The sequence below is a fragment of the Bos taurus genome, chromosome 21 (assembly GCF_002263795.3).
Source record: "Bos taurus isolate L1 Dominette 01449 registration number 42190680 breed Hereford chromosome 21, ARS-UCD2.0, whole genome shotgun sequence".
Lineage (NCBI taxonomy): Eukaryota > Metazoa > Chordata > Mammalia > Artiodactyla > Bovidae > Bos > Bos taurus.
In genome coordinates this window covers 26,891,405-26,916,702 of record NC_037348.1, presented here as the reverse complement: position 1 = coordinate 26,916,702, position 25,298 = coordinate 26,891,405, and the positions used below count along the sequence as shown (strand labels likewise).

Genomic DNA, 25,298 nt, shown 5'->3' with positions numbered 1-25,298 from the left:
TATGATGGGATGAATTTGAAAAACATGTATGTCTCCCTGGAGACAAAGAATACAACCAGGGGACTTCCCTGGTGGTCCAGTGGCTAAAACTCTGCTCCCAATGCAGGGAGCCCAGGTTTGATCCCTGTTCAGAGAACTAGACCCCACAGGACGTAACTAAGACCCAGCACAGCCAAATAAATAAAAACAAATATAAGTTTAAAAAGAAATAGTCTATCAGCCCCCCAGAATTCCATCATGCCCCCTTTCCAATCAATTCTTAAGTCCAGGGACTTCCCTGATGTCCCAGTGGTTAAGACTTTACCTTCCAATGCTGAGGGTACAGGTTCAATCCGTGGTCAGGGAGCTAAAAGCCCACATGTGTCATGGCCAAAAAAAAACCAAAACATAAAACAGAAACAATATTGTGACAAATTCAATAAAGATTTCAAAAATTGTCCATGTAGAAAAAAAAATCCTAGAAGAAATATTCCCTGAGTCCTCAACAAAGGCGAGCTTCCCTGATGGCTCAGATGGTAAAGAATCTGCCTGCAATGCAGGAGACCTGGGTTCGATCCCTGGGTTGGGAAGATCCCCTGGAGAAGGAAATGGCAATCCACTCCAGTATTCTTCCCTGGAGAATTCCATGGACAGAGGAGCCTGGCAGGCTACAGTCCATGTGGTCACAAAGAGTGGGACACAACTGAGCAACTAACACTTTCACTTTCAACAAAGGCAATTGCAGTTCTGATTTCCACTGTCATAATTAGCTTTCTGGTTCTTCACTTTAAACAGAGGGCATCTTGGTGTCTGGGAGACAGAGAAGATTCTAACCAACCCTCAGCTTCTTGCAGGTCCTTCACTGGGTGGTTTACATTGCATGGCTCTTATCCAAGCCTCTTCTTTTGGGGCTCAGTGGAAAAGACCCTTAACTCTTGAGTCCCTACCCCCTGAGCCCCCAGTGAGAAAAGGAATTCAAACAAGGCCCTGTGATCTCTGTTACATAGTCAAGTGAGAAGTCATTCGTCTAGTTTCCAGCCACAAGAGAGGCTGGTTCCCCCTTTTTGCTCCCTCCTTCCAGACCTCCTGGAACAAAGTCTGCAAACCTTCTTGTTACTTAAGAATGAGTGTTCATCCCACAATTAACCTGAATGTTTTTCTCATTAGAACACAAGCCCATTTCTTCATGCTCTCTCTCCCCAGCAAAGCTGTTGAACATTTGGTCAATAGAGCAAGTAACTCAATGTGAAAGCTCCTTATATTTAATTTCATGATCTCATTGGGCAGAGATTTTCTATATCCACTCTGAAAATAATTTAGCATTGAAATGTTGTGTGTCATAGCTGCTCCATCCTCACTTGGGTTTGAACTTTCATTCTACCAGTGACTGGTCCTGTTCTTGAGTCGTCATGTGTGTGTCCCCGGCAAGTCTGTTGTTGCCAGGGGAAAGCATGTGTGCATCAGCAAGTGCTACCTCCCTGGGGACATTACTCACTTGGGCTCACCTATGGTGTCTCTCCTCTCAGTAACAATGAGTCTTGCCTTGTCTTCTTGTATTTATATTACCTCAAAGAACTCTCCAAGAGTTCTCAAGAGCTTCTGAAAGGACACTTCATTTCTATATTCCCAGCGTTCAGAATAAGGAAGCCCTAGCTCAATAAAAGCTAATCAATCAATCAATTAATCAATGAATTACATTGTGAGAGTTGGACCATAAAGAAGGCTGATCACTGAAGAATTGATGCTTTTGAACTGTGATGTTGGAGAAGTCTCTTGAGAGTCCCCTGGACTGCAAGGAGATCAAACCAATCAATCCTAAAGGAAATCAACCCTGAATATTCATTTGAAGGACGGATGCTGAAGCTCCCTGTGGCCACCTGATGTGAAAAGCTGACTCATTGGAAAAGATCCTGATGCTTGGAAAGATTGTGGGCAGGAGAAGAAGGGGGCGACAGAGGAGGAGATGGTTGGATGGCATCACTGACTCAATGGACATGAATTTGAGCAAGCTCTGGGAGATAGTGGAGGACAGAGGAGCCTGGTGTGCTGCAGTCCATGGGGTCCCAAAGAGTAGGACATGACTGAGTGACTGAACAACAAATAAACTACATTGACTCCATCTGGGGAAGAAGGAGAGATAGGTTCTCCTAAGCATTGTCTCCTCCCTTCCCATGAACTGGAGTACTGAGGTTGCCCAATGTCACTGAACTGTTGGCCATCCCAGACTCCCCCTCAACTCTCCCCATCACCTGGGTGCCCATCTTTCAGGAAATCACAAATGTGGCCCTCTCATCACCTTTTCCTTTGTCTCTGTCAAAGGCTTATCTTGGGTGCCCAGTTCAATGGACTGTACCAATCACAAAATAAGGAGTAACCAGTTCCTTAAAGCAAGTCTTCCAGGGCTTCCCTGGCGGTCCAGTAGTTGAGCTTCTGCCTTGCAATGCAGGGGATACAGGTTTGATCCCTAATCAGGGAACTAAGATCTCACATGTCTCAGAACAAGTGAGCCCTTGAGCCACAACTACTGAGTTATTGCACTACAACTAGAGTCCAAGCACTGCAATGAAAGATCCTGCATGATGCAACTAAGACTGGACACAGCCAAATTAATTAGTCTTTTTTAAAGACTTCTGTTTTCTTAATGTCATTTCCAGAACCATAATCCCATTAGCAAAGGGTACCATTTCATCAGTGGTGAGTTCCACCGAGTCCTCATCTTTCCCGGTATCCCTAACAGTGTCCCCTTAGGCTCCTTGAATTCATGCTTATGGTTCTATTCAATGCTCCTATAAGAGAAAGAGGAGTCTCCTTTCCTCGTCTCACCAGCCTTACCTCCATCCTGAAGTCTGGCCCTACATCACAAGAGTCCTGAGTTGTTCCATGAAGCATGTAATCTTTAGCCAGAAGCAGAACTCTAGCTCTGTTGGGTCTGTTCTGCACTGCAGAGACAAAATGAATAATAACTCCTTGTGCAGAAAATGGCTAACCTTGAGCCATGCACTTTATGAGGCAGGAACGCACACTCCCCCTGCTCTGCCCTGAACTGCTGTCCCAACAGCATCTGAAACCTTCCCCAGGGTCATCTGTCATCACATGGCACAGTGTGTCAGCCAAGTCCTGATGGGGGAGCTAAGAGCCCACATGCCTTGGGGCCAAAAATCCAAAACATAAAACAAAAGCAATGTTGTAATAGATTCAATAAAGACTTTAAAAAATGGTTCACATAAAAATCTTAAAAAAAAAAGAATAGGGTGTGGGTATGGGTGGGTGTGTGCACGCGGGCATGTGCGTGTGTTCCTGTAGGAACACACATAGGTTGGGGAGATCAGACTGTGCAGAGGAAAGAAAAAAGTCAAATGGGAAAGAGCCCAGACAGCAGCACCAAGGCATCTGGATGCCCCTCCTTTGGAAACAAACATAAAAGCAGCATGGCTGCACTGAAGAAAACACAGAGAAGACAAAACCCCCCACAATCCTACATTGCTGTAACAACCACTCCCCATTCGCTTCCAATCACCATCCGAACAGACAGTTTCACACACTGCTGTCAGTGCGCAGGGCATTTTGTAACATCTGTTAATTCAATATGGTATACAGTCAGTCCTCTGCATCCACGGGTTCCGAATCTACAGATTCAACCAACTCAGGATCAAAAACATTTGAAATGAGGGGCTTCCCTGGTGTCTCAGTGGTAAAGAATCTACCTGCCAATTCAGGAGACACAGGTTCGATCCCTGGTCCAGGAAGATCCCACATGCTACGGAGCAACTAAACCCATGCGCCACAACTCCTGAGCCTGTGCCCTAGAGCCTGTGCTCTGCAACAAGAGAAGCCACTACAATCAGAGGCCCATGCACAGCAATGAAGACAAACCCCCACTGACTGCAACCAGAGAAAAGCCTGCGTGCAGCCCACCATAGCCAAAAAATAAAATAAATAAATAAAAATATACTTGAAAAACGCCACAAAGTTCCAAAAAGCAAAACTTGATTTTTGCCCTGCACTGGCAACTATTCACAGAGCATTTGCATTGCTGTTTACTATTATCTACCTAGCATTTATATTGTATTAACTATTATAAGGAATGCAGAGTTTATTTAATGTATGTGGGAGAATGTGCTCTAGGACATCTTATATACGGGATTTGGGCATTGCTGGATTTTGGTATCCATAGGGGTCTTGGAGCCAACCCCTTGAGGATATATTATGGGACAACTGTATACATATTTTTCCCAAGTTGATGGCCCAGTTGGGAAGAGAAGATGTGTGTGAAGGCACCATTATTTTCTAAATAATTCCCTGGGGGTTGGATATTTAAGATGCCTTACAGATTTTACATAGTAAAATTGAAAAGGTGAAGAACCCTATGGTCCTTGTGCCCCACGTCCTCTGCCTGCCTTTTGTCTATGGTTAAACTTTAGCCAAAGAATAAGTTAAATCAGAGAAGTGAGAACATGCGGAAATAAAGGAAAACAGTCAGAGGAAACCAAATAATAATAATGTAGTCATTAAGCAAAATCAAAGACCTTTATTTATTATTTCCTTCTCAAGGGCTATAGATAATATTCTGAGCCATATCCTGTGAGATGTCTTATAGATACTAAAACTGTCACCATGTAGAAGAAGTTAACTGCATAATGTTAACTACATAACCAGACTGTAGCCATGACATAAGCTGCCAGAATTCCGAGAACTAGCCTTAAGGAAATGGGAAAAAATTGACCCCAGAACTGATGATTAACTGTACTTAAAACAGTCAAGATGATGCTGGTCAGACCACTGATGACCAGTTTCAAGATGACTGTCGTATCTGATTGTGCTATTTCTTCATGGAGCCCACTCACTCAGCCTATAAGAGCTATTGTCCCCTGGTTGTCAGTCAGGGGAGTCAGCCGTTGGACAGCAGTCTGTTCCACTTCTCCCCACCAAAATAAAATATTTTCCTTTCCACCAACCTGGTTTCTTTAATGGCTTTTGAGAAGCAAGCAGCCAAACCCCACTTTGGGTTACAAAATGGACAATGACAATGAAGGTGGAGCTTTTTCTCCTTTCAAATTATTTGTTTGGGATAATTTCCAGGAGTGTAGGCCAAAAATGATGCAGTGTTTCAAGTCAAACCCAAAAGAGTTCCAAACAAGGATACTCTTACCTGTAGCAAGGAGGAGACTCCATTTCACCAGAACAGTCCTCAGAGATGGAAGATGACTATTTTAGCAAGACTGTAAAACCCTCATGTGCAAGGACCAAGTCTGCCAGCTCCAGTGATGTATAACACGGAACACAGAATGGATGACCAAGGCTGATCCAGGCTCGTGACACCTGAAGCTTAAACAAATTAAGGAACCATCTTTAAGAGGAAGAATATGAAATCACCAAAACAAAACTAGGTATGAGAATGACCTTTTCAAAAATGGTGGGGGTGGGGTGGGGTGGGTAGGTGTGTGCTAAGTCGGATCCGACTCTTTGCAACCCCTTGGACTCTTTGCAACCCGTCAGGCTCCTCTGTCCATGGGATCTCAGGCAATTAATTCTGGAGTGGCTTGCCATTTCCTTCTCCAGTGGATCTTCCCGACCCAGGGAATGAGGAACCTGTGTCTCTTGTGTCTCCTGCATTGGCAGGCAGATTTTTTACCACTTCACCACCTGGGAAGCGTTGGGAGCAGGGAGTGGGAATCAAAATAAATTACCATTGTTTAAAGAGCCAAAAATGCAACAAGTTCACAAAATTTAAAAAAAAAAAAAACCCACAAATTCACAAAATTGAAAAAAAAATTTTTTTCACACACAAAAAAACCCTGCTTGCCTGACACCCCACTGTAATACTTTTCCCCCCACATCTTTAGCTGCATGCTTTTTGGTATCTTTTCCATATGATGACAGTTTTCAGTATCCTTTTCTGTAGCAAGAATAAAAAATAAATTCAGTCTTCTCTCTGGCATGGCTGATCAAAATTGTTTATTACTATCATTGTTGTTCAGTTGCTAAGTTGTGTCCAACTCTTTGTGACCCCATGGACTGCAGCAGGCCAAGCTTTGCTGTCCTTCACCGTCTCCTTGAGTTTGCTCAAACTCATGTCCACTGAGTTAATGATGCCATTCAACCATCTCATCCTCTGTTGCCCTCTTCTCCTCCTGCCCTCAATCTTCTCAGAATCACGGTCTTTTCGATTGAGCCAGCTATTCATAACAGGTGGCCAAAGTACTGGAGCTTCAGCTTCAGCATCAGTCCTTTCAATGAATATTCAGGACTAATTTCCTTTAGGATTGACATGGGTTGTAAAAGTTTTTTTCAGCATCACAACTCATTATTAGCAATATCACATACAGTTTTAGAATGGTAAAATTGAGGAAAACCTGTTGGTCAAGTTTTTTTCATATATGAGAGAAATTTATCTCCATTCATTGGTCATAAGTTTAAACCAGAATTTGTTTTCCTGATTTGGGCAGATCTCTTGGAATGGACTTTATGTTACAGTTGCATGTGGAAAACAAGCTCAGCCGAGTTTGAGTCTATTTCAAACTTTGTTTCTCCCCCAGTATCCACGTACATCCTGTGCTGGTGGCTGCAGGGTATATTCACACAGGGTACAACGCCTGTCCCTACCCTTGGTGAACACATGGTCCTGACAAATCAGACAATGAGTGTTCCTGAAAACCATCCCTATATAGAGGATGGGGAGCGAGGATGTCACTCTACTTGCAAAGGACTGTGAATCACAAAAATGTTTCCCACCAAACCCAAGCTAGGTGCATCGCCAAGTCCATTCCAGATCCCAAATAGACCTGAGTCACTCCAACGCCAAGTGACACAAAGGGAAATGAATAGAGAGGAAGTCAGAGTGGAAAGAGATAGCAATCCTAACCAGAGGTGGTTAAAAATATCATGTCTGTTCAGATTGTGCAAACACACACAGCCATGTACACACATTCCCAGGGCTCCTCCTAGGGCCCTGGAAGGGATTCATATGAGGAAGAGCATCTGAGGCTGAAAATGACTTTGCTTCACCTGTGCATTACTCTGAATTAATTCATCTATGTGTTTGATATACCAGGAATGTTTCATTACCTTCATTGTACTAGGGTGTTCTGTGAGTTTTTTTTTAACTGCAGTGAAAAATTCTGCTGAGGAAAACACAGTTTACATTTCAGGTGGTGTTAGTGGTAAAGAATCTGCTTGCCAGTGCAGGAGACATAAGAGATGCAGGGTGGGAAGATCAGTCACTGGGTTGAGAAGATCCCCTGGAGAAGGGCATGGCAACCCACTTCACAATTCTTGCCTGGAGAATCCCATGGACAGAGGAACCTGGCAGACTACAGTCCATAGGGTCACAAAAAGTTAGACATGACTGAGGGACTAAGCACAGCACAAACCCTCCCCCCTGCAGAGATGACTAAGAGGAAACTGAGTTCCATCCTCCTCCTCCTCCCACTCTACCTATTTAGCAGACAGTCATAGGGGACTGGGAAGGAAAACTGGAAAACTGGTTGGGATCAGAAGCCTCTGAACTATTTAGAAAGTTTGGGGAGGAGGGAGGGTTTACAGCCCCAAAGCCAAATAATGGGTGGTCTGAGCTGTTGTTGTTTAGTTGCTAAGTCATGTCCGACTCTTCAGGATCCCATGGACTGTAGGCCGCCAGGCTCCTCTGTCCATGGAATTCTCCAGGCCAGAATACTGGAGTGGTTTGCCATTTCCTTCTCTGGAGGATCTTCTTGACCAGAGCACCATGCATAGTGCTTGGGGGGCTTGACATAAGAGGAAATCAACATCTTCTTCCAGTTGAAGTGTTGCTTAGTCACAGTCGGGTTGAAGTGCTTCCATGCCTTCCATTGGAATGGGAGGGGAAGAGAACTGGAGAGGAATGGCAGGTGGAAGGAGGGGTGGCAAGTGGCCATTTGAATTCCCACAATTTGGAGAAGCAAGAATACATGAATTTCCTGGACCTAGAGACTACCATACAGAGTTAAGGGAGTCAAAGAGAAAACAAATACCGAATATTTATCCATATATGTGGAATCTAGAAAAATGGTATAGATGACCTTATGCAAAACAGACACAGGCGTAGAGAACAAACGTACGGATACCAAGGGGGGAAGGGTAATGGGAAGAACTGGGAGACTGGGCTTGACATATATATACACGCTACTGATACTATGTAAAAAATAGATAAGTAATGAAAGCCTCCTGTACAGCACAGGGAACTCTGCTCAGTGCTCTGTAGTAGTCTAAATGGGAAGGATATCCATAAATGAGGAGATATATGTATACGTATAGCTCAGCTGGTAAAGAATCCGCCTGCAATGCAGGAAACCCCATTTCAATTCCTGGATCAGGAAGATTCCCTGGAGAAGGGATAAACTACCCACTCCAGTATTCTTGGGCTTCCCTGGTGGCTCAGCTGGTAAAGAAATCTGCCTGCAATGCGGGAGACCTGGGTTCAAGACCTGGGTTCAATCTCTGTGTTGGCATGATCCCATGGAGAAGGGAATGGCTACCCACTCCAGTTTTCTGGCCTGGATAATTCCATGGACTGTATAGTCCATTGGGTCACAAAGAGTTGGACACAACTGAGCAACTTTCAATTTCACTTTCATAGCTGATTCACTTTGCTGTACAGCAGAAAATAACACAACATTGTAAAGCAACTATACTCCAATGAAAATTAATTAACTGACTAGAGGGACATGAGTTTGAGTGAACTCCAGGAGTTGGTGATGGACAGGGAAGCCTGGCGTGCTGCGATTCATGGGGTTGCAAAGAGTTGGACACAACTGAGCGATTGAACTGAACTGAACTGATGATAGAAGCATGCTTGAAATGAGAAGCATGATTTGTTTATCCTCCCTACCTAATATCCAAGAAAGTAGATATGGAAAGTTCTTAGTACAATGTTTAGCACGTCATGAATTTTTGAAAAGCATTCATTGTTGTATCATTGTTATCATTTTATTATTAATCTTTTAGAAATAAAATCCTAACCACAGAGCCAGGATAAATGAAGAGCATGCAAAAAAAAATTAATTAATAAAAAAGAAATTTTTTAAAAAAGGATACATGGATTTCTCTTAGAATGGCAGGGACAACAGAAACAGCCAAGACTGTCTTCTTGCTGGTATGTCATTCAAAAGGGATGGTCAGCAGATTGAAAAAAACTCACTAGTGGGAATCTCTAGATAGGTCATCAAGGTGGGAGCTTAGGGGAATCAAAAGAGGTCAGGCCAGGTCAGAATGGGTCTCCTATATCAGGGAGCTGTGAAGGTCAGTTGCTGTTCAGTCACTCAGTCATGTCTGACTCCTTGAACCCCATGGACTGCAGCATGTCAGGCTTCCATGCCCTTCACTATCTCCTGGAGTTTGCTCAAACTCATGTCCGTTGAGTTGGTGATGATATTTAACCATCTCATTCTCTGTCACTGCCTTCTCCTGCCCTCAATCTTTCCTAGCATCAGGGTCTTTTCCAATGAGTTGGCTCTTTGCATCAAGTGGCCAAAGTATTGGAGCCTCAGCTTCAGAAACAGCCTTCTAATGAATATTCAGGGTTGATTTCCTTTAGGATTGACTGATTTGATCTCCTTGTAGTTCAAGGGGCTCTCAACAGTCTTCTCCAGCATCATACTTTGAAAGCATCAGTTCTTCAGCACTCAGCCTTCTTTATGGTCCAACTCTCACATCCATACATGACTACTGGAAAAACTATAGCTTTGACTTCTAAAAGGACTTTCCACTAGATTCACACATGGGACCCTGAAGAGCTGTTATCTGAGCACCTGCTACCCAGACAGCCATGACAGGAAAGCAGCAACACCCACAGAGACAGGCTCCTAGAAGCATCAACCCCTAGTGCACTGCAGTAAAAGGTGACTCCACAGAGGGAGAGGAGGGCTGTGTACAAGAGAAGCCCAATTCCATCCACTCCAGGCCCCTTATGCTGAAGCCAAGCTGGGCAAGGAGAGAAGCAGGAATTCAACTCAATGTGCTCATGACCTTTTATACCAAAACTTCAAATCCGCCTGATCCACCACTAAGGAAAAGGAATGAGCAATCTGTCATAGAACAATGAAAGGCAAAGAGCTGAGGTGTTTTTTTTAAAGAATTGTCTCTGCCACAAGTTCAGACTGTTCGATGAATTATTCATAAGCGTGAAGAATTAAGGAAAATGGATTAGGAAATCTGCTGTGGGGCAAGAAACATCTTTCAAACAGGCTTCTCTGTTCTCTCACATCCCACAGATGTGCTGGCACAAAGCTGTCACTGTCAGCTTTGGTCTAATGAGCACCCCAGTTTAGCAGAAGAAACATTCTCTAACACATCTCTGGTTTCTTCATCAGAGTGATAAGGCATGAAAAAATAATGGTTAAGAAAAATGGGTGCTTTCATTCATACGTTTTATCGTACATAAGTCTTCCACACATAGTGGGAAGTTCAGACATGCAATGACCTTTTTCTCCTTTGGGATTTCTCGTGACCGTCCAAGCAGTGAGGCCACAGGGATGAAAGGGACGGTCTCTGGTACACCTGGGTTCCAGGTCCTACTCTGTCGGCTGTCAAGGGGAAATGTTTGTCTCTCTGGCAGAGACTTTCCCCTGTCTCAAAGGAGGTGTGCGACTTCTCTGGGGTTTCCAGATTGCCAAGGAGCAAACCTACATCTCAGAACCAGGTCTCCTGACTCCAGAGTATCTGTGTGTACCTCTGTTTTAGCAGTCATTCTTATATGGCCTGTGTCCATTCCATATGCTCTGAAGGATGGTGATGACATCTTTTCATAATCATATCCAGCAGCTGTCAATGTCTCTGGTGTTGAGTGGGAACTCACAAAATGTTAAAAGAATGACTGTAAAAGCCATGCAACTGTGTGCAAACAGAAACCGCGCATCAGCATTCACTTAAGTAGCTCCCATGATAAACAATGATGAGCCCACCCTTAACCTTCAAAGTAAAAAAATGGAACTAGTAAAAAGCAGAAAGTGAAGGATGATGCCTGTCATGATGTGGTGGACCAGGGATTTCAACAGTATCATTGATAAAATGTGCCCATCACCCAGCAATATGCCACTTGTATCAGTGAAGGGAAAATATGCCTTCAAAGCTGGCTGTGGGGGCTTCCCTGGTGGTCTAGTGGTTAAGACTCGGCGCTCCCAATGCCAGGGGCCTGGGTTTGATTCCTGGTCAGGGAACCAGAGCCCGCATGCTACAACTAAGACCCAGTACAGCCAAATATATAAATAAAACAAATATTTTAAATAAATTTGGTGGAATGTAAGTGTGTGAATGTTTCCATACAAGTGCCCTTTAAGTGCCGCAATACATATCTCATTCCACCTGCAAACAACCTTAAGTATTCTTTCTTGCTGTGTGAAACATCTGCTCCTCTTCTTTAAAAAAAAAATCCACTAAAGGAAGCCAGATGGAGTCCATGATATTTTTATTCGTGACAGTTTGATGACTGGCCAGAAGGTCTGGAGAACAAGAATCACCCAGCTTGTCTGTATCTGTTCCCTGAGCACTTGATTTTAAGAGCCTCTGGAGGGAATTCTCTGGCAGTGCAGTGGTTAAGACTCTGTGCTTCCATTGCACGGGGTGCAGGTTTGATCCCTAGTTGGGGAACTAGATCCCAGGTGCCAACCAGAAAAAGAAAGAGTCTCTGGAGGCTTCTCCATGGTCATTTCTGTCTATACAAACAGTGGTCCCCACAGGAAGGCTAGACATGGTGGGGGTACAAGGAAAATGGCTTGGCTGCCCCACGCATGAGAAGCTCCCACAAAAGGACCCTGCTGGGACTTCCCTGGTGGTCTAGAGGCTAAGACTCCACGCTCCCAATGCAGGGGGCCTATGTTTGATCCCTGGTCGGGGAATTAGATCTCACATACCACAACTGAAGATCCTGTGTGCTGCAACTAAGACCTGGTGCAGTCAAATAAACAAAAGTAATTAAAAAAAAATTTTTTTTTTAAACGGGACCCTGTTGCCATCTTGTTCCAGCTTCTCTGATCTTCTAACCAGTTATTCTCTACACCTCCCTCAGGCTACCTAAGGGTATGGGAAGAGGTGCTGAAATGCACTGTTGGTTGGATGCACAGCGGATCTGAACAGTGGCCAGTGCCTGACTGGGTGCTCCCACAGGACTGCTGGGCCATCCTGTCATCTGGGCGCATCCACCATGGGGTTTCACATGGCAGCGTCCCAACTTTCTCTGGCTTCCAGTTCAGAATTCCTCACTCTCTGGGTGGTCTCCCCAACCTTCCCACCTGCCTCAAAGAAGAGTCCCCTCCTTCTCCAGCATCCACCCTTCAATTGCTCCCTTTTCCCAACTTTGTCTCTTTTCTCTCAGGTTAAATCAAAACCACTCTCTCCTTCCTCTTCAGCTCTGCACGTTGTCCACCAGGTCTCACACCAAGACCTCAGGGCCCAGGGAGCCTCCACGTGGCATCACTTCCTTCCTGAGCCTGCTGGAGCTCTGTCCTCAGCCACACAGCCAGCTCGCACATAAGGAAATTCTGAGCCCCAAATCAGTACCAGTCCAAGTGTCTGCCACCTCTGCTCCTTCACCCAGCAAGAACCCAGCCAGGGGCAAACAAGAGAACCGCACAAATCTGCATCTTTACTTTCTATTCCTTGCAGCTTCTAGGCCATGACTCTGAGCAAACTTCCTAATCACAACCAACTTTCACTCCTCTCATTTTTCATCCACCCCAGTGAATGTCCTTTTTGAGAAACATGTTGGTTCCTTTCTCCTGGGAGGACACGTCCCTGAGATCTGGCTGAATCACTTACGAGGCATGAAAATAACACCTATTATTCACTAACAGCCACTGAGACTGAGACTATTAGTGAGAGAAATGAACCATAACCAGGAGTGGGTGTGGATCTATATTCCATGCCAAGAGTCCCCTTGAAATAGATCATTGGGCAATCCATGTCCACTTGACTTTATTGATGCCTTACTCCCTTCTAAAACGTTCAGTTCTCTTGGAGAACAAAAGCCTTCACAGTAGTTTGGTAAATAGTCACTTTGGAACCTACTGCATGATTCCATTTCCTTTTGCACTTCAATAAAGTGAGACTACGGAGAAGGCAATGGCACCCCACTCCAGTACTCTTGCCTGGAAAATCCCATGGATGGAGGAGCCTGGTGGGCCGCAGTCCATGGGGTCGCTAGGAGTCAGACACGACTGAGCGACTTCACTTTCACTTTTCACTTTCAAGCATTGGAGAAGGAAATGGCAACCCACTCCAGTATTCTTGCCTGGAGAATCCCAGGGACGGAGGAGCCTGTTGGGCTGCCGTCTATGGGGTCGCACAGAGTCGGACACGACTGAAGCGACTTAGCAGCAGCAGCAGCAAAGTGAGACTATGGCCCCAAAAGCAGGGGTTAGATCTTCTATTGTTCATGCTGTTCTCATGACAGGACTGAGCAACTGAATTGAACTGAACTGAGACCTTCTACATCATTAGTAGGAATATAAACTGGCGCACTCACTATGGAAAACAATACAGAGGGTCCTCAAAAAACTAAAAATAGAGTTGCCATATGCTTAGTTGCTCAGCCATGTCTGACTCTTTGAAACCCTATGGACTATAGCCCACCAGGCTCCTCTGTCCATAGGATTCTCCAGGCAAGAATACTAGAGTGGGTTGCTATGCCCTCCTCCAGGGGATCTTCCCAATCCAGGAATAGAACCCAGGTCTCCCGCATTGCAGGCAGATTCTTTACCACCTGAGCCACCAGGGAAGCCCAGGAATACTGGAGTGGGTAGCCTTTCCTCTCTTCAAGGGATCTTCCCCACCCAGGAATTGAATCGGGGTCTCCTGCATTGCAGGTGGATTCTTTACCAGCTGAGCTACCAGGGAAACCTTGCCATAAGACCCAGAAATTCAACTCCTGGACATACATCTCAACAAAACTATCATTCAAAAAGATACACACACCCCAATGTACATAACAACACTATTTATAATAGCCAAGACATAGAAGCAACCTAAATGTCCATTGACAGATAAATAGATAAAGAAGATATGGTATATATATATATGCCATAGAAAAGAATGAAATAATGCCATTTGCAGCTATAAGGATGGACCTAGAGATTATCATACTAAGTGAAGTAAGTTAGAAAGAGAAAGACAAATACATAATATCATTTATCTGTGGAATCTAAAATACAGCACAAATGAACATATCTATGAAAACAGAAACAGATAAACAAACATAGAGAACAGACTTGTGGTTGCCAAGGTGGATGAGGGTTGGGGGACAGATGGATTGGGAGTTTGGGATTAGCAGATAGAAACTATTATATGTAGGATGAATAAACAACACAGTCCTACTCTATAACATAGGAAAATACATTCCATATATATAATAAACCATGCCATTGTTCAGTCACTAAGGTGTATAGAGTCTGTGACCCCACGGACTGTAGCCTGCCAGGCTCCTCTGTCCATGGGATTTCCCAGGCAAGGATACTGGAGTGGGTTGCTATTTCCTTCTCCAGGGGATCTTCCCAATCCAGGGATTGAAATTGCATCTCCTGCATTAGTAGGTGGGTTCTTTATCACTGAGCTACCTGGGCAGCCTGTAATAAACCATAAAGTAAAAGAAAAAAAGAAGTAGTTAGAGCCTAGGAATGGACAGACAAAATGTTACAAAAGTAACAGATAATCAAGACAAAACTCAGAGCAGGATGATTTGAATCAAGCCCTAATGCTCCTACTCAAATTTCATAATAACTTGAGGCAGATCATTTAACTTCTCTGAGCTTAGCTTTTATAACTATAAAATGAATGTAAGCCAAAGGTTTCCAGTTCCAATCTTTTCCAACTTTTCTGGATCCCTCATTCCTCTGATGTTCAAGTTGAATGGCTTGAGCTCCTAGATCCTAAATTATGAGAAATCAAACAAAACTCTTCCCCAAGAGTTCCTCACATTCCCCTTGCTTTCCATTGAGTTGGCAAACATTTATTGAGCATGTACTATGTGCCAAGTTCATTCGAGCAGAGAACAAGATGAAGGAAACCTGCAGGCATAGCATATATATGTAAGTCCCCCTGGTCTTCTCTCATTCTGGGGATACGTTGGGAAATCCCAATTCTCCCACATGATCAGGCAGTGCAAATGAGTGCTTCCTTCAACTCCTCTCTGGCACCTAGGCTGTGCTCAGGGGGTTTTATCTTTCTCAACCTCATCGAGATGTTTCTTCAAAAGAAATCATCATTTTGTATGAAACATACTACTCACTCTCCAAGAAGGCAAAATTGAATGCAGGCTATGTTTGTTGTAAATAGAAACCAGTATTTCCTAATGTTAGATAGGTAGAATAGGGAAAAGGAGTCCAAAATGGTGGTGGCTAAAAGACAAAGAAGGGAAAAGCCCGCAAAAATAGAACAAAAGAAGGTCCGAGGACTGGAGTGAGGACCTCAGGTAAAACAAACAACACTCCTGGCTGGCCCAATTTACATAGGACAGGCCCAGAGAGAGATAAACATATAAAAAGAGGAGCCAAAGCTAGCTGTCTCTCTCTCCCGCGCGCTGGGGCGATCTTCTCCACGTGTCTTTGGATCGACATGCCCTCATGCCTCAAAGATAGATTTTCCTGCTATTTTCTAAATAAAATAGAGCTGTAACACTGAGCTGTAACACTGATTTGTCTAAGAGCTATAACATGGTCCATTTGAGACCTGAGAGCTATAACACGGTCTATCCAAGACCTGTGATACACCGAGGGGGCTTTAATGTCCGCCACTCCAATCTTTGTTGTGACAAGACAAAAAACCGAAGAACATAAACTCGCGTGACACTAATCTACTTGGGATTTGAGCAGCTCAAGAAGAGCACTGGTGAGCTTTACAAAAATATAAACTAACTGATGTGTACACAGAGGCTTTCGTTTTACTTTCTCAATGTCTAAAGTTATCATTTCCCTATGTTCTAATGCTCTGTTTTTCCCCTTTCTTAACCCGCGAGGGAACAATGGAGTTTGACCAGACAGAATACATTGAACCTTATGGGAACACTTCTTTAAGAAGAAGTCTTATAGGAGTGGTGATTTGGAGAAACATGACTCCTGGCTCCAGACGTATGATGAGTTATGCTAATTATGGCTTCCAAACAAGAGACCAACTCTTCCAAATATTTCAGGGGCTGATGTTCACATCTGACAAAACCCAGGGGAGACCCTGACTCCTATATGACAGAAGCTAATCAACGTCCTAAAGAAACACAGTGGCTCCCTTCTGTTCTCTGTTTCTCTCTATACAGAATAATGGTTTTGAGCATAATTTGAAAAGGCAGAGACCAAAGGGGATTCCAGGGATTGTCTTGGCTTTGAACCTCATTAAACAGCTTTAATTTCTTTCTCCTTTGTTTAAGTAGATAACAATATTGCCAATAAATACAGTCCAGTGAATCCTCTGCCAAAAACTGAATCAGACAGTATTTTAATAAAGTAAAAAATGATCAGGAATAGGAAATTTTACATTCCACAGACAATGAGAGTCCAGATAGTACAGGGAAACTGGCCTCTGGCCATAAGAGATGTGAAGACAAGGACAACAGAGTTATTGAGCACAGGTAATTCAACATTCAAAAAACTAAGATCATAGCATCTGGCATCATCATTTCAAGGCAAATAGAAGGGTAAAAAGTGGAAGCAATGACAGGTTTTATTTTCTTGGGCTCCCAAATCACTGTGGATGGTGACTGCAACCATGAAATCAAAAGACGCTTGCTCCTTGGAAGGAAAGCTATGACAAACCTAGACAGCATATTAAAAAGCAGAGGCATCTCTTTGCTGACAAAGATTCATATAGTCAAAGCCATGGTTTTTCCAGTAGTCATGTACAGATGTGAAAGCTGTACCATGAAGAAGGCTGAGTGCTAGAGAACTGATGCTTTCAAATCGTGCTGGAGAAAATTCTTGAGAGTCCCTTGGACTGCAAGGAGATCAAATCAGGCAATCCTAAAGGAAATAAACCCTGAATATTCATTGGAAGGACTGATGCTGAAGCTCCAATACTTTGGCTACCTGATGCGAAGAGCTGACTCATTGGAAAAGACCCTGATGCTAGGAAAGATTGAAGACAAAAGGAGAAGAGGGAGGCAGAAGATAAGGTGGTTGAATAGCATCACTGACTCAATGAACATGAGTTTGAGCAAACCCTGGGAGATAGTGAAAGACAAAGGAGCCTGGCTTTCTGTGGTCCATGGCATCAAAAAGAGTCAGACACAACTTAGCAACTGAACAACAACAAAGTTCTTAGCAGAAGAAAATGGCCACACCATGAACAAGCATAACCAGAAGGATGAAGGAATGGTAGAGTTTGTCAACATTCCAGATGGAAAGGCAGGTATTGCTGTGGAAGGGAATAGCCTTGAAACTGGTATGTAGAATCCTTAGAAGGGTCTGAAGAAAAGAAGAAAAGCCTAATACATTGACCTCCTTCTTCAATATAAATAATTCAATTCATTTCAATCTTACTTAACCATTCCAATCAATACCAAGATTTGATTGTGGTTGCCAAGGGAAGGCAGGTGGGAGAAAGACAGATTGGGAGTTTGGGGTTAGCAGATGCAAACTATTATATATAGGATGGATAAACAACAAGGTCCTACTGTAGAGCACAAGGAACTACATTCAATATCCTGTAATAAGCCATAATGGAAAAGGATATGAAAAAGAATATATATATATGTATGTATACATATATACATACATGTTATATGTATATCATACATAACATAAATAACAAAATATGTATATCATACATACAAAATCTGTACAATAAAAATAACATTGTAAATCTACTATGCATATGTGCTAAGTCCCCTCAGTAATGTCCATCTCTTTTGGAAATTATGGACTGTAGCCCACCAGGCTTATCTGTCCATGGATTCTCCAGGCAAGGATGCTGGAATGGGTTGCCATGCCCTACTCCAGGGGATCTTCCCGACCCAGGGAACGAACCTGTATTTCTTATATCACCTACCTTGGCAGACGGGTTCTTTACCACTAGCACCACCTGGGAAATAAACTATACTTCAAAAAAAAAGAAAGACCAAGATTTGAATTTATGTATTTAATCTTCCTATTCCCCCAAATTTTAATGAAATGACCAAAAAATTTTGCTTTAACCTGGGAAACACCATATGGGCAGTAGCACCTTGGGAAAGTGGTGCTCTTAGCAGCAGTCCATCCAGTGAATCAAGCCTCTGCATGCTGGAGAGCTATAGGGCTCAGCCTGACCTCTTCTCCATCAATACTCTCCAGCAGAAGCCGTGAAGTGTGGGGCTCTGTGTGTGATGCATTTACTGTCCCAGGTGGGTCTCGTGTCTTCCTGGACTGTCATTCTTGCCTCCATTCTGGCCCCCCTCCTTCCCACTCTTCACATAGCTGCTAGAGTGCTCCTTCTAAAATCCAAGTTAGGGGACTTCCCTAGCAGTCCAGTGGTTAAGACTCCAAGCTTCCACTGCAAGAGGATCCCTGGTCGGGAAACTATTCATAAGATCCCACATGCCTCCCAGCTGGCGCTAGTGGTAAAGAACCCACCTGCCAATGCAGGAGACATAAGAGATGTGGGTTCAATCCCTGGGTTGGGAAGATCCCCTGGAGGAGGAAATAGCAACGCACTCCAGTATTCTTGCCTGGAGAATCCCATGGACAGAGGAGCCTGGCCGGCTACAGTCAAGGGTCACAAAGAGTCAATCATGACTGAAGTGACTTAGCACGCATGCATGCACATGCTGTGAGGCGCTGCCAAAAATAAGCACAAAATAAAAGAAAATTTTAAAAGGACGATTTAAAAAAAATAACAGAAACAAAACCCAAGTCAGATCATCTCAGTGTCTCCTCAAACTCAACCATGGCTCACATCCTGCTCAAGGGAAAAGACAAAACTTACAAGAATCTGCGGGGCCCCATCTGATCTGACCGTGGCTACCTCTGTGCCCTAATCCCCCAGTGTTTCCCTCCCTCGCTCCCCACTCCACTCCAGCCACACTGATCTCTCTCTAGTTCCTTGAACATGCCAAGCTCTTAGGACCTTTGCCCCTGCTGTGTCCTCTGCCTAGAACACACTTGTCTCAGAAGCTCATTTTATTCTGCCCCCTTTTCCTTCTGGTCTCTGCTCAAATGTCATTTTGTCAGAAAAGCCTTTCAAGGTCTCTGTTTAAAATTATATTCCTGGGACTTCCCTGGTGGTCCAGTGGCTAAGACTCCATGCTCCAAATACAGGGGGGCATGGGTTTGATTCCTGGTCAGGGAACTAGATCCCACATGCTGCAAGTAAGAGTTTGCATGCCACAACTAAGACCTGGCACAACCAATAAATAAATATAAAATCTTAAGAAATAAAGTAAGAGTCCCTTACTTCCTTCATTCCCTATCTCTTTAACCTAATTCCATTTTTTTTCCACTTAACGTAGCATTATCTACCACTTTTTATTTATTTAGTGAAGAGGAACTAAAAAGCCTCTTGATGAAAGTGAAAGAGGATAGTGAAAAAGTTAAAGCTCAACATTCAGAAAATGAAGATCATGGCATCTGGTCCCATCACTTCATGGGAAATCGATGGGGAAACAGTGGAAACAGTGTCAGACTTTATTTTGGGGGGCTCCAAAATCACTGCAGATGGTGATTGCAGCCATGAAATTAAAAGACGCTTACTCCTTGGAAGGAAAGTTATGACCAACCTAGATAGCATATGGAAAAGCAGAGATTACTTTGCCAACAAAGGTCCGTCTAGCCAAGGCTATGGTTTTTCCTGTGGTCATGTATGGATGTGAGAATTGGACTGTGAAGAAAGCTGAGTGCCAAAGACTTGATGCTTTTGAACTGTGGTGTTGGAGAAGACTCTTGAGAGTCCCTTGGACTGCAAGGAGATCCAACCAGTCCATTCTAAAGGAGATCAGCCCTGGGTGTTCTTTGAAAGGAATGATGCTAAAGCTGAAACTCCAGTACTTTGGCCACCTCATGTGAAGAGTTGACTCATTGGAAAAGACTCTGATGCTGGGAGGGATTGGGGTCAGGAGGAAAAGGGGATGACAGAGGATGAGATGGTTGGATGGCATCACTGACTCGATAGACGTGAGTCTGAGTGAACTCCGGGAGTTGGTGATGGACAGGGAGGCCTGGCATGCTGCGATTCATGGGATCGCAAAGAGTCAGACACGACTGAGCGACTGAACTGAACTGATATACCACTATATTATATATTTGTGTGTTATTTTGCTGTCTACCTTCCCTTTTGTTGTTGTTTAGTTGCTAAGTCATGTCCAACTCTTACGACCCCATGGACTGTAGCCCACCAGGCTCCTTTGTCCATGGAATTCTCCAGGCAACAGTACTGGAACGGGTTGCCATTTCCTTCTCCAGGGCATTTTCCCAACCCAGGGATTGAACTCATCTGCATTTGTAAGTAGGTTCTTTACCATAACAAGTAAAGTAAAAATAACAAGATAAGCAGTGAACACTGAGATGGGCAGCCCAGATCCCTGTTCAGGACAGATGGCCAGTGTCCCCTAGTGGCTGGATTTGCTGCCAGTGGTCAGCCCTCTTCTGAGAGAGGCTGGACTGATGAGAGTTGTCTTATCCAAGGCCATACTCCCTTCTTTGGGCTTATCACACCCCGTGACTGTTAGATGCACAGGTATGTTACTAATCCCAACTCGCAGCTCCAGAGGGTCCTCCTAGTGTTAGAGCCTTCTTAAGACTGACTCAGCCCAGTTCTTCCCTCTGCCCGTCCTGCCAAGACACGGAAACAACCTAAGTGTCCATCAGTGGATGAATAAGGAAGCTGTGCTCTTTGTATATAATGGAATGCCCCTCAGCCCTGAGAAGGAAGGAAATTTTTCCATTTGCAACAAAACGAACGACCCCTGAGGGCATTATGCTAAGCAAGATGAGTCCGAAAGAGAAAGACAAATACTGTAGGATCTTCTTTATATGTGGAAACTATACAAGCTGAACTCTCTAGTGTAGAAGAGTAGTTACAAGGGTCTGGGGAGTGGTGTGGAGGTGGGGGTGGGGGTGGGAGTAGGCGGGTTGGGGGCTGGAGAGGGGGAAATTGGTGAGATGGTGCTTATGTTGTAGCCCTGCGTTCTGGGAAACAACCTCACTTAGAAGGATAATGCAGATGGTGAAGTACAGTTTATTACACTGGCTGGCCCAAGACAGCGTCTCCTCTTAGCCAAGGACCCAGACCAGTTTTTGTGAAAACCTTATATACCCTAAGTGTACGTGCCCAAACCCACCTCCCCAAATTCCCTGAAACTAGTCTGAACAAAGGAAAAGAAAGATACAATCAAAGTTCACCCGTGATTCATATGCCTTAAGCCCAGGTAGTTAACAGGGGACAATTATCAATAGGCCTGTGGTCATACCCCAATAAACATAATAGAATGTATAATTGCATTCCGTTACACAGATAATTAGGGTATTCTTTTAGGCATGGAGAGTCTAGATACTAGCTCTGGGGCTCTTCCTTCCGGGGGGCCTGATTTTTCAGTTGGTATGTCATTTCCATAGATACTGGGCATATAGCTCAAAGTCCACAGTCAGGCACAAGATGGAGTCCTGCTTTCAAGACAGAGCCTGTTCTGTCTGTTTCCTCCTTCATTTAGGAGGGAAACTTTCAACTAATAGATAAACAAGTCCCAGAGATCTAATGCACAACATACAATTTACAGCCAGCAAGACTGTATTATAAATTTCAAAGTTGCTAAGAGACTAGATCTTAATTGTTCTTACCACAAAAATGAAACGATAATTATATGAAGCAATGGAGGGGATGAAGAGAAACAGACTACTAGTCTCTCATGGCCCCTGCTAGTCACAGCATCCTGACACCGCCAGCTCTTCCTACATGTTGAGATCCTCTCTATGAGGGAACTCTGAATGAATCCTTTCTTTATCTGCTCCCTTGTTCTCTCAAACATCCAACTTAATTACCATTTTTTAAAATTCAGACACCAAAAATAAAAACCATGCTCACTAAAGCAAGAAAAGTCACACTGAAATTCTAACTCCAAGAAGCTGCTCTAAAATCTTCCATGACCAAGCAATGACTTAAATCCTTGAGGAATCAGAGGTGCAGAGCCAATGCAAAATCTGTGATTACATGCAACCTCTCATAACTGTCCCCGAGGAGTAGTAGTCCATTAGTCAGGACTCTTCAGACTCTCCAAACCTGATTCAAATGAGCTTAGCAAAGTTGGAACCTATCAACCCAATTGTCAAATCATAGGAAAAGCTGGGTGGAGCTGGCTACAGAAATTAGTGGAACCCTGAACTCTTTTTTTTTTCCCCCTCTCATGGCTCCTTCTGCTGGTCTCATTCCCTTATGATTCACTTTTCACATTGACCACAGGACTCTGACGTTAAGAAAATCGAGCTTCTCTCTTCCAGATCCCATTTGAAAAATCCCATAAGAGGACTTTGCTTTCCCTGGCTTGGATCATACGTCCATCATTTTGGCCAGGAGGTCAAGCTCTGTTACCATATGACAAAGAAAAGGGCTGAGCAGACAAAAGCAGATGTCCACTCCAATTTACCGCAGTTGCATCCCATGTTTATATAGACATTGGTCTCTGAAAATCTGGTCTCAGAACTGTACTTTCTGGCTATTGTGGCCACAGAACATAAGATCTGGATCTAGTCATCGTAAATATCCAAGATTCCTTCATCTCTGCTCCATCCTCAGAGCCTCATGAGTCCTTTCTTAAGCAGGCAGGACTCTATACCATTGAGTTATTTCTTACAAAAGACTTTGTCTAGAATGCTGAAAGTTTATCTAAGCAGATTTTTTCAGGTTGGTTATAGCAGGATAAAAGTCATTGTTACAGATTCCGAGTGGACTTTCCTTCACTGATTCCAGACCAATGCAAGGAGCATCTCTACCGTGAAATGCATTTATGATCATTTGTTGCTTTTTACACTGACTTCCACAAATTTGGGTTTCCTTAACTTTGGAAACCACAAACTTCCAGAAATGCTGACAAAGGGGGGGAAATGGAAGATGCTAGAGCAGTGAAGCATAAATCCCAGCTTCTCTCCTCTGCCTTCCACACTGGTCAGAAAGAGGGAAAGCTGGGTGGGCTGGAGAGAAGCTTGGGAACTATCACTAATATCCTCCAACTTGGAGTGACATTGACCTAAGCCAGCGATCGAATAGCTGGGGAAAATGTGCAAAACCCTTGCCAGTAGGAGGCCTGACTTGCCACCTGGGCAGCCAGTGGAGCTGGAAAGATGTCCAAGGGCTGCCAAAACAGTCTTCAGGCACAGAGCTGAGTTGGGAAAATGACATGAAGGTCAAAGATGGGTCTCTCACAGCCAGGAAACAGATGCACGCCCTCCTGCTTGTGGAGTGAGCCTTGGAAGGGTCCAGAAAACATTTCAGATCAAAGTCGAGTGCAGGCCTTGGGGCTAGGCTGCCCACAAACTGACATCTCCCCACCCTCAGGCCACAGGAAGGCGGACACAGTGAGCTATTCTCAGACTGTAGCTATGACGGGAAGGCAAGCAGGCTCCAACAATTTGGGAAGGGGAAAAATTCTGGAAAAAAAATAAAAGAGGCCTAATAATAAGTACCAAGGCCCAATATCTGCATAGGTAAATTCTTTCTTTCACCCTTCCAAAAAACAGAGCATTCCATTCTTGAGCCCAGAATACCTGAAAAGGACCAAACAGAAAAGAAAACAAAGGAGTCACAAATTCAAATGACTTCACAGACCAGATAAGAGACACAAATGCGTGACTCTGACCAACTGAAAATATGGGCTTCACACTTGTGAGTGCTGGGTCCTGGGGGTACTGGAGAGCCTGTCCAGTTTAAAGATGGGCCACCTGGGGCGAAGAGCTGACTCATTGGAAAAGACCCTGGTGCTAGGAAAGATTGAGGGCAGGAAGAGAAGAGGGCAGCAGAGGATGAGATGGTTAGATAGCATCACAAACTCAATGGACATGAATTTGAGCAAACTCTGGGAGACAGTGGAGGACAGAGGAGCCTGGTGTGCTGCAGTCCATGGAGTCAAAAAGAGTCAGACATGACTGAGGGACTGAAGAACAACAACGACAACCTATCCAATCCTCAGACCGTCTTTTCCATACAGAGACTCAGGCTCACTGAATCTACCTAGTTTTTCAAGAACAGCTGGATCTTTAACCCTCCAATTTTTAAAATATCAATAGGACAAATAAGTGGTGGGCTGCCATCTATGAGATCGCAGAGAATCGGACACGACTGAAGCGACTTAGCAGCAGCAGGACAAAAAATATCAATAGGACAAACAAAATTTATCAGCTGCTGGATATGAATCATGAACCATCAGTTTTCTGATACCCTTTGACAAGTCATACTTACAAATATTGACCTAAAATACTATTTTTAAAGCAAATATGTTTTAGCAGTACATTAGAAGAATAATTTTAGATGACCAATCTAACCCATCCTTGGAATATATCTAGTCAATATTGCTGCTGCTGCTGCTGTGCCACTTTAGTCGTATCCGACTCTGTGCGACCCTATAGATGGCAGCCCACCAGGCTCCACCATCCCTGGGATTCTCCAGGCAAGAACACTGGAGTGGGTTGCCATTTCCTTCCCCAATGCATGAAAGTGAAAAGTGAAAGTGAAGTTGCTCAGTCGTGTCCATCTCTAGCGACCCCATGGACTGCAGCCCACCAGGCTCCTCCATCCATGGGATTTTCCAGGCAAGAGTACTGGAGTGGGGTGCCATTGCCTTCTCCTCTAGTCAATATTAGGAAATCTATTAATATAAGACATTATATTCACAGAAAGGGGGAGACAGCATAAGAATATACCAGTAAGCACTTGACAAGCTCCAATATGCATTTTTTATTTATTTTTTTTCATTTTTTATTTTTTTAAACATTCTTGATTTTTTTTCTGTTACTGAAACAGAAATGCTTAGATTTCCTAGACTGCTCCAGACTTTTTTTTAAATTTCCCTGTGCTATACAGTAAATCCTTGTTGCTTATCTATTTTATATTTTTATTTATTTTTAAAATTTTTGGCCATGCCACATGGCATGTGGGATCCTAGTTCCCCAGTCAGGGATCAAACCAGTGCCCTCTACAGTGGAGGCGCAGAAGTCTTAACTACTGGACTGCCAGGGAATTCCCTGCTTGGGACTTTTGATTGCAAGAGATAAAACCCAGCTCATGTCATCTGCAAATAGTTAGAGTTTTACTTCTTCTTTTCCAATCTGGATTCCTTTTATTTCTTTTTCTTCTCTGATTGCTGTGGCTAAAACTTCCAAAACTATGTTGAATAGTAGTGGTGAGAGTGGGCACCCTTGTCTTGTTCCTGA

At 43.8% G+C, this 25,298-nt stretch overlaps 1 protein-coding gene across 4 annotated transcripts in view; it reads right to left on the bottom strand.

Moving 5' to 3' along the window:
* Nucleotides 1-25,298, bottom strand: part of CFAP161 (cilia and flagella associated protein 161) — a 139,124-nt gene that overhangs the window by 46,297 nt on the left and 67,529 nt on the right. For 3 of the 4 annotated variants that reach the window (XM_059879023.1, XM_024981722.2, XM_059879024.1), the window contains exons 3-4: nucleotides 5,129-5,304; nucleotides 2,812-2,918 (exon numbers count right to left, since the gene is read on the bottom strand). In XM_059879023.1, coding sequence (XP_059735006.1) covers nucleotides 2,812-2,868 — 57 coding nt within the window. In that variant the 5' untranslated portion in view covers nucleotides 2,869-2,918; nucleotides 5,129-5,304. The remainder of the gene's footprint in view (nucleotides 1-2,811; nucleotides 2,919-5,128; nucleotides 5,305-25,298) is intronic. The other variant, XM_015459221.3, reaches the window with a different exon arrangement.